We start from the raw sequence: 12,026 nt of genomic DNA on the forward strand, positions 1-12,026 counted from the left end.
TGAATAGGTTTGTGAGATCACACCTTCCAAGGCATTCCTTCTACAGTTCCCGGCTGACCTTTTAACATTTTCTTTGGGAGTCCCGATGTCAGGCCGCACTCAGCGTGTTCAGACGGGTAGGGAGTACTCAGTCTGTGTGAGTCATCCCCTACAATTCCATCTAGCATGTTTCAGAAAAGAGCTCCAGTACCCAGGCAGACTCACTGCAGTTTTAAATTCCAACTCATTCAGAAAATCTGCTCCAGGTACAAGGAAGATGAGACAAATAGGAGAAGGTGTTTCAGAACAGCTGGGGTCATCTGGGTCTGTCCAGAGAAACAGGGTTTAATTAGTTCTGACTTGTGGAGACAGTGTGGAAAGAGACACATGCATTGTTATGACACCCTCTTGTGCCCATGGTGGACATCCCTAACCTGGCATGGCATTATTTCCTGCTCAAGTCTTTTTCACATAAGGCTCCAGGCAGTACAATAAAGAGGAGGTCCACAGTTGGACTGGCATCTAGGAGCGTTTCTACTTAAGACACCAGGTTCCCAAATTATCTAGAGTTGCAAATATGCTCACCTGCCCCTCTGAGATAGAAAAGTTGCCTCATGATTATAAAGCAAAAACTTCAGATGCTTCAGATGCTGATGTCACTCTGCAGGGACCATTTCCCAATTCATTCACTTACCCAACAAACGTTTACCGAGTGTCTATTCTGTGTCTTCTGCTGGGTGCTGAGGATAGAGAAACATCAGGTGTTTACATTCTGACTAATGACAACCTGACCTTTTTTTTTTGTCTATTTCACTAGGTGTGGCCTAATTTCTCTGAGGCTCTGGGGCAAAAAGCACAAATTGTTGTGCTCTGTTGACCCATTGTGATTAGAATTTCGGCAGCAGTGTGAAAGTTGCTGATTACTGTAAACTTGATGGAGAGGTAGATCCTTAGACACATCCCCCCTGGGACAATCAGGTCTAGCTGCGTTTTCCTGTAAGTCTCTGAGGCCAGCAAATGTTATTTTCTTTGTAATGACCAGCAAATGTTATCTTTTTCTTTGTGATGAACATGTTAGAGCAGGGAGCCTGGCCTCCATTCAGCAGGCTTGAATTGCTTTTTAGTACTGTGTGAAAAACAAAGGTGGATGGTAGTGGGTAATTAACACTTTTATAATCATGCACAGAAAGAGGCGGGTTATGGAAGTGGAGGAGAAGGAACCCGGGACATGACTTTTGCAGGTCCTGAGAAGCTGCCATTCTAGGTGGCTTAGTTGCTTTTATCTCTGAAATAAGTCATCTTGCAAATACCTTGGGAAAGAGATGTGGAGCTGCCCTTATCGAGTGACTAGTATAGAAATTGGAGGGAATTTATAAATAACTGATAACTCTTTATTTACCTTCTTGCCACAGATAACCTCAGGCAAGAGTTCTTTTGCTTCTTGTTTTCTCTTTCACTTTTTGATTCTTCATTTCTGAAACTGATCTCTTTCTTTTGGTCACCCAAGCTTTGCTGTGAATGACTTAAAGAGCTCCCATGAATGTATTAGCACAGGGACGGGCATTAGGTAGATGCCCAGCAAATACATGTGAAGCCTAAGTCTGGATAGATTAATGTGTTTCCCTCCAAGATAACATATTGTGATGGAATTGCAGCTTGAAACTCCCCAGAGCATTTCTGATTATCTATTTATTTTTATTTTTATTTTTATTTTTATTTTTTTTGAGGCAGAGTTTCACTCTTGTTGCCCGGGCTGGAGTGCAATGGCGCAATCTCAGCTCACTGCAACCTCTGCCTCCCAGATTTAAGCGATTTGATTCTCTTGCTTCAGGCTTCCAAGTAGCTGGGGTTATAGGTATGCACCACCATGCCCGGCTAATTTTTTTGTATTTAGTAGAGACGGGGTTTCACCATGTTGTTCAGGCTGATTTCGAACTCCTGACTTCAGGTGATCCACCCACCTTGGCCTCCCAAGGTGTTGGGATTACAGGCGTGAGCCACTGCACCTGGCCTAGAATTTCTGATTATCAAGTGAATTGTAAAACCTGGATGAAACAGTCTTCTTACTACAAGAAATCTCAGAACCTTTGATACGTGTTCACGCCTGTGTGTGTGTGTGTGTCTGTGTGTGTTGGGGGGAGTTGTGGCAGTAGTGTTACACATTGTTTCCCGAACTGATTTGGCCATGGCACCCCTTTGTCTTTTATGAGACCAGCGTTCCACAGCAACCCACGTGAGGACACAAGGCCTTGGTCAAATACAGTAGACACCAAAGCTTCCACTGTTTGCTTACTAAAAGTAGAGCAGTCCCACTCCCCGAATTCAAAGAAAATTAGGCCAGTCTATACAAATGCCCTCAAGGTTTAATTTTTCTTCTGTTCCATTTTCTTTAACCTTTTTGTGCCTGCTACAAATGGTTGGCAAACAAATGGTGGATAACATGCATCAACCTCAAACATAAATATGCCTCGTTCCAGCATTATTCTGTCATGATTACTGTTTGCCATTTTTGTTTCCCCTCACTGGGTACTAGAATCTTAATTTAAGTGGTAACATCTCTTCCCAACAAAGTGTTTTTCTGCCACCATACACAGAGGGTTTATAAAGGTAGGGAATATAAGAGAATACACAGACTGTAAACTAGTTCAACCATTGTGGAAGACAGTGTGGCGATTCCTCAAGGATCTAGAACTAGAAATACCATTTGACCCAGCCATCCCGTTACCGGGTATATACCCAAAGGATTCTAAATCACGCTGCTATAAAGACACATGCACATGTATGTTTATTGCGGCACTATTCACAATAGCAAAGACTTGGAACCAACCCAAATGTCCATCAATGACAGACTGGATTAAGAAAATGTGGCACGTATATACCATGGAATACTACACAGCCATAAAAAAGGATGAGTTCATGTCCTTTATAGGGACATGGATGCAGCTGGAAACCATCATTCTCAGCAAACTATCACAAGAACAGAAAACCAAACACCACATGTTCTCACTCATAGGTGAGAATTGAACAATGAGATCACTTGGACACAGGAAGGGGAACATCACACACTAGGGCCTGTTGTGGGGTTGGGGGAGGGGAGAGGGATAGCATTAGAAGATATACCTAATGTAAATGATGAGTTAATGGGTGCAGCACACCAACATGGCACATATATGCATATGTAATGAACCTGCACGTTGTGCACATGTACCCTAGAACATAAAGTATAAAAAAACCCACAATATTTATTGCATAATGAAACACACACACACACACAAAGAGAATACACAATTTTGTTGATAATCTGAACACAATGTAGAACCAGAAGTCAATAAATGGAATAAAAGTAATTTAAGGAGAATATGCTTGGAACAAGTCTGGATTCTCCACGTAGGATAGGATCTAGCATTGGCTCCCCACTCTTTACCAGGAACTGGCATGTCCCTCACCTGGGTGAGTTAGCCCCGTAAGTCTCCTGTATGGGAGCTTCTTCCTTAGGTATTGGCCATGGTTTGCTTATATCCATCTGGATAATTCTCGCTGTTCTTGTTACATTTAATTTAATATTTAGGTTTTGCATGCTTGTTCTTTTATTTCCCTCATCCTTTTGGGAGACTACTCACTACATATAGACATGTGCTAGATGCTAGAGAGATACTATATTTGTATTTACTGAAACTTTTCAGTTTGGAATGTTGAAAAACTCCGATTCACTTTAATTATTAAGTCTTTATCAGTGGTAGATGTAAGGACGTGTGTTTCCTCCATTACGTTCTATAAAATATCAACCACGGATGAATTAGGAGGATAAATTATGCTGCCAAACCTTTTTAGACATTTTTAAATTCTTCATTCTCAGAGTCCTTAAGCTCTTCTCTGCAGAGGACTCTGACTTTTGGCCTCAGCTACATTTGAATTCTGACAGGAGGGATCCCATTCAACTCTTTCTGGTGAGAAGAGAACCAACCAAATTAGGGCCAACCTGAAAACGTCTATCTAATCCATCCCTGCCAATCAAACTGGGCTAAAATAAAAATGCTATGATTCCTCTTGGGTAGTGTCACTGAATATTCTCCCCCAACATTTGTAATAACTGAAGAAAATTTGCTATATAAATTACCATCCCAAATGGTATATAGTTACATATGCCAGGCTATAGTAATGTGAATGATCAAGTAGCAAATTAATTAATCAAAACCCTCCAGCCAATTGTGCTTAGTTCAAATTCGTGTATTTTATGGTCATGTTTATGATTTCATATTACATATATATTTTATGCTAGTAAAATTTTTTTTATATACATATATGAAATACATCATTATTCAATATTGTTCCACAAAGAATGATTTACAGAAAATGTCATAGCTGTTGGATCTTTTACTCCCTGAACACATTCAGGAGCTGTGTGCAGCTGGAGGCCTAGCACTAGTTGGAGACATTTTTAGACTTCACAAATGACATCACATCATTATGCCAAATGTCTGACTTTCTTTCAACAAGGTTAGCTTTAAGCACAACTCCTATATTAAAGGTAATAGACAGTAAACATGACCCTTCTCCTGAAGCCTCAGACAGCAGGTGCTATTCTCTCTCTTTTTTTTTTTTTTTTTTGAGACAGAGTTTCGCTCTTGTCACCCAGGATGGAGTGCAATGATGTGACTTCGGCTCACTGCAACCTCCTCCTCCCGGGTTCAAGCAATTCTCCTACCTCCCGAGTAGCTGGGATTACAGGTGCCCACCACCATGCCCGGCTAATTTGTGTATTCTTAGTAGAGATGGGGTTTCCCCATGTTGACCAGGCTGGTCTCGAACTCCTGACCTCAGATAATCCGTCTGCGTCAGCCTCCCAAAGTGCGGGGATTACAGGGGTGAGCCACAGCCCCCGGCAGCACATGCTGTTCTTTATAAATGCCTCCCTTCATCTCGTCGTCACCCATTTTAGCGCACATTTCCGACCATGATCTGAAATGTGGAGAGGAATTGGGTTTGCCTTCAGCATTGGTCCTATTATTTGGCCCTGAGAATAGGTTTCTTTTCTCCTTGACACATGTACCCTGTGAAGGAGACTTCAGTATAATCGTGAAGACTAGCGAAGAGAAAGGATTAAAGTGATCACTTTAATGAGAGAAGTGAACAGTCTTCAGCTTGATAATCAAAATGAATCTTATAGTCTGTTTTTCAAACTGCAGGTTACAATCCATTAGAGGCTTGTGAATTAAACTTAGTGGGTGACAACTAGTATTTGAGAGAATGTCAAATAGAATGGAGAAGAATATAAGATAAAACTATTGGACGTATCAGAGTTCTTACTTGTAGGTAGCAAGGATAACTATTTTACACACAATTTGTAAATATAAAAATTACTTTTTTTGGTTTTATGTATAGACACTGATATACATGCATAGATACATACCTATGTATGGCTGTGCATAGTAAGTCATAATATGAGACTTGAGATCTGTTTTTTATTGTGTTATTGTCAAGTTTTTTTTTTTTTTTTTTTTTGAGACGGAGTCTCCCTCTGTCACCCAGGCTGGAGTGCAGTGGTTCGATCTCAGCTCACTGCAACCTCCGTCTCCAGGGTTTCAGTGATTCTTCTGCCTCAGCCTTCAGAGTAGCTGGGACTACAGGCACCCGCCATCACACTTGGCTAATTTTTTGTATTTTTAGTAGAGGTGGAGTTTCATCATGTTAGCCAGGGTGGTCTCAATCTCCTGACCTTGTGATCTGCCCGCCTCGTCCTCCCAAAGTGCTGGGATTACAGGCTTGAGCCGCCATGTCCGGCCTGTCAAAAAATTTTGTAAGCCAAAGTCGTATATGTGAAACATATGGATACTTTTAAAACAATTTATACTGGTTCTTCTGGTACTTTCTTTAGTGATGATCAGTTAAGCATCTATCCTAGACAATATTCATATTGCAAATTGCTTAGTGTGCCCATTCATCAATTTATGGCCTACATGGTGACTTCTTTCTACCCACACTGTAAGATCCTCAATTCTGCATTCATAATCCCAACCCCTATCAAATCCATTACCACATCTTGCCTGTCATGCTGCCATGTTCTCTTTCCCTCGCTCAGACTTGCTCTACCAGATGATGTTGTAAATAAACATACTTTCCACTCTGTTCATTGGTTAGAAACTTTAAACTCAAAGATAATTCGGAAGCATTCCTGTAAGTGCCTGTGGCTTGTCATCTCAGCTGAAGGCTCACTGGACTCATGAAAGTCCATCTTATGCTTGACGCTACCCAGCTACCCATACTGCTGATGTCAGATCAGTCAGTTCTGTCTGCTCCCTGGTCACCGATTGCCTTATGGACCTAGCTGGATCAGGGCCTAGGTCATCTCTACTGGATCATAAGGGAATTTATGTTTGCTGAGGAGAGTCTTTGCCTGGCTGTGTTCACGGAATGCGATGGGTACGTGATCTCTTTTCTCACTGTTGGTTTGACTTGTCTATGTTACCCACTGAACATCTTTTACAGGAAAAACAGTATCTTTTATTTCTGTATGATCAGCATCTGGTACAATTTCTAGCAAATGAGTGACACTTGATAAATGTTGGTTGATAGAATGAATGATCATCTACATTTTATGAAATGGATGAAAAAACAGGCTAGTTCATCCATAGCAGACATAAGATTATAGTATAGCTCTTGCTGATTCTAAAACCAATGATCTTTTTATTTTGCTGCATCTGGATTTCCAGGAATATCATTTTAAGGAACTTTATTACCAATAAGTGGTCTGAATTGCCACTATCCTATATGAAGGTGTCATAGTAATGATCATGATGATGTTGATAAATCTCAACTATTGTAAGGATTTTTTTTTTTGGAGATTTGGCCTTGAAAGGTAGAACTCTCAGGGAAAAGGCAAGAAACAGAGATATAGCAAAAGAATAGAGAGTTATCTTCCTGTGCATCTAGTTTATCTGTATAGTTTATCCATTGCTAAGAGGGAGTCTCAGAGCTTGCTCTGGTAGCAGACAATTAGGCTTATTAATTTCACTTTAAGTTACTTGTCTCCGTATTCCTAGACGGACAGTACACTATAGGACAGTGGTTCTCAACTGCGGGAGATTTTTCCTCCAAGGGCACATTTGACAACAATTGAGGGGGTGTAGTGAGTGCTACTGGCATCTATTGGATAGAGGCCAGGGATGCTGCTAACCATCCTACAATTCACAGGACAGCCCCTAACAGCAGAGAACTATCCAACCCAGAATGTCAACAGCACCATCACAGAGAAATCCTGTTATAGAGATGAAGAATGGCTGTCCAGCTGGACCATCTGGGTTGAACTCGTGGCTCTACCACTTTTTATCGGAGTGATGTTGGGCTCATAGTTGCTCAACTCTTTGTCCCTTACTTTCCCCAGTGATAAAACGAAGATAGTAATAGCATCTTACATCATAGGTTTAAATGAGTTTATAAAAGACAGTGCTTAGTTATTGGCAAATAGATATTCTTGATAAATATGACTATTATGTAAACTTGTTAATTAAATAATAAGGAATGATGCTTTGGTGAAACTACATCCTTCCTGGTTCTTCCATCATTCTATCTTCTTCTGTAGAAAAGTTAACAGTTGAGAGAAATTAATTTTTTTCATACATTTTAGCTGGCTTGAAAATAGATATTGGTGTGCTTTTCCAGGGCCAGCTGCTTTGGTGTGACTATCTCAGAATATCCAGTGGGTTCACTAAGGAGTTGGTTAGCCTGATAAGTATTATTAGTTGCGTGAAGGTATCACCTTCAGATGGATATGCCTTCTTTCTCTATTGCAGGTAAAGATCCTCATGTATGAAAATGAAGTCCCAGGCAACCATGATTTGCTGCTTAATGTTCTTTCTGTCCACAGAATGTTCCCACTATAGATCCAAGATTCACCTAAAAGTAAGTTTGAACTATTCCTATGTGATCCGAAGAGAAATCTCTCAGTTGCCCTCAATGGCAAGACTTCTGATAAATAAGATGCCACTTTAAACACATTTTCAAATGGTTACAACTTTACTCTTGCTGATAGTAACTTTCTAAAAAAGGGAACAAAGAAAAGCTGAGAGGTGGCAGGGACTTGCCTGGAGAGCGAAAGTACAGTAGAATAATCACTTTGCGATGGGAAATGTAGATAGAATGTAGATAGACTGCTGCTGAGAGAAGAAAGTACTCGCCTGGCAGTTGAGCAATGGAGATTCAGATCTTAATTTTGTTCCCCAGTAGTTGCATAAGTTGTTTCACTTTTCTGAGTCCCAATTTCCTTATCTATAAGATGAAGTTTTTAAAGATATTATTTATAGATCGTTATGGATATAAGAGATTTGTGATTCTATTATTGTGATCTAGTGATTATTCCTAGTATCTATTCATTTCTGTCTTCTAAGGATCTACAGTGTCTGGTGGAACACATTAACTTCATTTCATCCTTACAGTTAATACAGGCAGAGAACAGATTAGTGGTTTAATTCTCATGTGTGTTCTGTTCTCCCTGGATGCTTAAACTTCTTGAAAGATGTATCATCTTTACTAACTTCACCTAGAAAGGCCAAGTGGCCACCGTCAAGGTTCTATCCCTCATCGGAGGGCAGTGCATTCTCCCTGTGCTCTCACCCACGTTTCCTTCAGCAAGTTCCCACAATACCAGCACGTGGATCTGCTGCAGTTTTCTTTCTAGTCCTGAACGCATTTTCTTTTCATATTCACATGGAGCCTCTCAGCTGAGATGAGGGAGCAGAGCCCCACCGTAAAGAGGACCTTTGGGAATTTATATTTTTCAGGCTGGAGATAAACTTCAAAGCCCTGAAGGGAAACCCAAGACTGGAAGGATCCAAGGTATGTGGCTATAGAACAGTCTTCATCCATTTGAAGACAGGGAAGAATAAAGGAAGGGCACTGGTATTGCAAACTTGTCCCCAGACCACAGGCTTTCCAACTGAATAGCAATCTCCAGTAAGTTCTCTATGCTTACCAGTATTCATAGATTTTCTTACATTTATACCATTACCAGTGGCACAGTCAATGAAGGGAGTTATCAAATATTCACATATGCTGTAGAATAGTAGAGAAGTGTACATCTCCAAATCCCAAAGAGAAATCTGTTCAAAGTAATGAGTTAACAGGAAGCAGAAAAGGAAAGAGGACAAGATTATTCCTTCCTTCGTTCAAAGAGATTTTCAGGGTGCTTAAATGTATGCAACACTCTGGTGCTGAGAAGTCTATTAAAGCACTGTAAGATGGACATCATGGGTGATGAGACTGGTCACTCTCAAGAAGTGAGAAGTAAACTAAGGGGGTAATCACTAATAGTACTTCAGTGAAATCATGTGGTTCTCACTCACATAGTGGGGAGTAACTGGATTCTGCACAATCATGGCCAGGTGGCAAATACATCCTTATTTGTGGGTGAGAAAGGAAAGCAGAGAGAAAGGTAGCTAACATTTACCGGGTATCTAAGACAACTCGGATCTAAGTGTTGTACAAGATGCTGTCTCAATCCATATTTATAACAACATTATGGCATCATATTCAATCTATATGGAAGAAGAAACTGAGAACTATTCTGGTTAATGAACTTGCAAAAACTGATGCAAATTTTGCAAGCAAGGTTTGATGCAAATTTTGCAAACAAGGTTTGGCAAAGTTTGTTCCCTTTCCCAGTGAATGCAGTCATCACAGAGCTGTCCAAGCCACAAAAGGTGACTCGCATGTAACGGGTCACCTCATTTTATTGATTTGAACACCCTAATAGCTTTCAGCATCATTTACTTTCCATTCCCCAGCTGCTATCTTAAGGCACTTCTCCTGAGAATATTTCAACAGGCTCATTCTTCCTATCCAAAGTGACTTCACTGTGACCCATGGGCAAAATTTGGCCCTGCCACTAGTTTTGGTAAATAAAGTTTTATCGGAACATAGCCATACCCATTCATTTACATATTGTCTTTGGCTGCTGTCACACTACAAAGGCAGGGTTGAGTAGTTGTGACTAAGACCCATATGGCCTGCAAAGCTGAAAATATTTACTCTCTGGCTAGAGTTACCATATTTAGCAAATAAAAATATAGAATGCCTGATTAAATTTGAATTTCAGATAAATAATGAATAATAGTGCATGCATCATACAGACACTGAAAACTATTTGTTGTTTATCTGAGCATTTACAGTCATTTATTATTTGCAGATTCTATATTTGCAAATTTGCCTAATGCTGAAATTTATCTGTAATCCCTAAATCAATACTCGCAGTGCTTTTGTGGTCATTCACAGACATGCAGAGAGCAGCAAAAAATTGAGTTGTCCAGTGCATATGTTTTCAGCAGGAGCTGGACAAGGTGACGTTTTACCTTCTTGTTCTTGCTCTCCTACTATAAACAACTGTTCTTTCCTAGTCTACACAACATCACAGTTTTTTTTTTTTTTTGCATTTTTGTGCTTTTTCTTGGTGATTTTGCTGTTTAAAATAGCCCCCAAACATACTGCTGAAGCACTGCCTAGCATTCCTAAGCCAGAAAAGGCTGGAATGTGTCTTATGGAGAAAATGCATATGTTAGATAAGCTTTGTTCAGGTATGAGCTACAGTGCTATTGGCCATGAGGTCAATGCTAATGAATCAACAATATATATTAAATAAGATATCTTTATATAGAAACACACATTAAAGAGGTCATATATTGATTAGTTGATGAATATGCTATAAGCAGAAGCTTGTAGGACCCTAATCTTACATTACCCTGGGAGCGATTGTTCAGAACACTTAGTGTTCATGGTGACTTTATAGAATGTAACTCCTGTGGATAATGAGAATCAACTGTGTGTGAAAATAAAATTGATATTTAACTGGGATTCCCATATTTTATCTGGCAACTCCATTCACGTGTTCCTTGACATAAAAGTTTATGGACTCCTGCTCTATCTTATCATCAATTATCTTTCAAAAACAAGTCCAATCATGTCTTCTGGTAACTCCCACATTAGCACAGCATTCAAGGCCCTGTGTGAGTTAACCCCTGCTTTCCTTCCCACCCTCATCTCTTGCCACTCCCCCTTCAGGTACTCTAGACTAGTCTTTCTGAGTGATGTGAAATTCCCCTTTCCACGTGCTGTTCACTCTGCCTGGACACCGGCTTCACAATCTACCTGGCAGCTCTTACTCATTGCCGTGGACCCAGTTCAACGTCACTTCCTCCAGGAAGCAATCCAAAAATCTCCAGAATGAATTTGATGCATGTGTCAGAGTATGGAAATCCTAACTGGGCTCCTGTCTCTCTCTCTCTCTCTTTTTTTTTTTTTAGAGAAATGCTATGGACCTTGCATCTCTCCTTCCAACTGCAGCCAGCCCTGTGCTAAGGACTTTCGTGGAGAAATAGGATTTACATGTAATCAAAAAAAGTGGCAAAAATCAACCGAAACATGTACAAGTCTTTCTGTGGAAAAACTCTTTAAGGTGATGCATTCAAAAGTTATTGGTGACAGAAGTCAATCCCCCAGGAGAAAGTGAGGCATTTTTAGCGTGATCTGTTCAGCATGACAAAAAGTCTCAGATCTGCAAAACCTACCCAGTGGGTTAAATTTAGAAAAATCTACAGAGTGGGTTAAATTTGTTTCTTGACCTTCTTTCCTTACCCAAACTTTCAGATACTCTCCCTCCTCTCCACATACTCTCTATTTCTACCACTAAGAATCTTTTCTTAAAAAAAAACAAAAACAAAAAACAACAACAATAAAAAAACAAAGACATGAAACTCATTTACACTATGGTGCATATGATTGCTTAGAGGTTACGTTTTAGCTCTAATGGTGGGTTTGTATGCCTCTTGTGATAATCAGTTAATCAACTAAATGTGTCTAGAATCAAATTTATTTTGATATCTCTTTTTTTGTTTTTGAAATGGAGTCTTGCTCTGCCTCCAGGCTGGAGTGCAGTGGTGCAATCTCAGCTCACTGCAGCCTCCGCCTCCTGGGTTCAAGCGATTCTCCTGCCTCAGCCTCCTGAGGAGATGGGACTACAGGCACCTGCCACCACGTCCAGCTAATTTTTGTATTTTTAG

The 12,026-nt window shown here is 40.2% G+C and overlaps 1 protein-coding gene across 3 annotated transcripts in view; it reads left to right on the forward strand.

Annotated features, from left to right (window-relative positions):
- The window catches only part of ADGRF4 (adhesion G protein-coupled receptor F4), a 47,888-nt gene that overhangs the window by 4,797 nt on the left and 31,065 nt on the right, over positions 1-12,026 (forward strand). For all 3 annotated transcript variants that reach the window (XM_033217397.1, XM_033217396.1, XM_033217398.1), the window contains exons 2-4: positions 7,770-7,878; positions 8,757-8,811; positions 11,271-11,422. In XM_033217397.1, the coding sequence (XP_033073288.1) occupies positions 7,786-7,878; positions 8,757-8,811; positions 11,271-11,422 (300 nt within the window). In that variant the 5' untranslated portion in view covers positions 7,770-7,785. The remainder of the gene's footprint in view (positions 1-7,769; positions 7,879-8,756; positions 8,812-11,270; positions 11,423-12,026) is intronic.

The sequence above is a fragment of the Trachypithecus francoisi genome, unplaced genomic scaffold (genome assembly GCF_009764315.1).
Source record: "Trachypithecus francoisi isolate TF-2019V2 unplaced genomic scaffold, Tfra_2.0 Lachesis_group10, whole genome shotgun sequence".
NCBI classification, from domain to species: Eukaryota; Metazoa; Chordata; class Mammalia; order Primates; family Cercopithecidae; genus Trachypithecus; species Trachypithecus francoisi.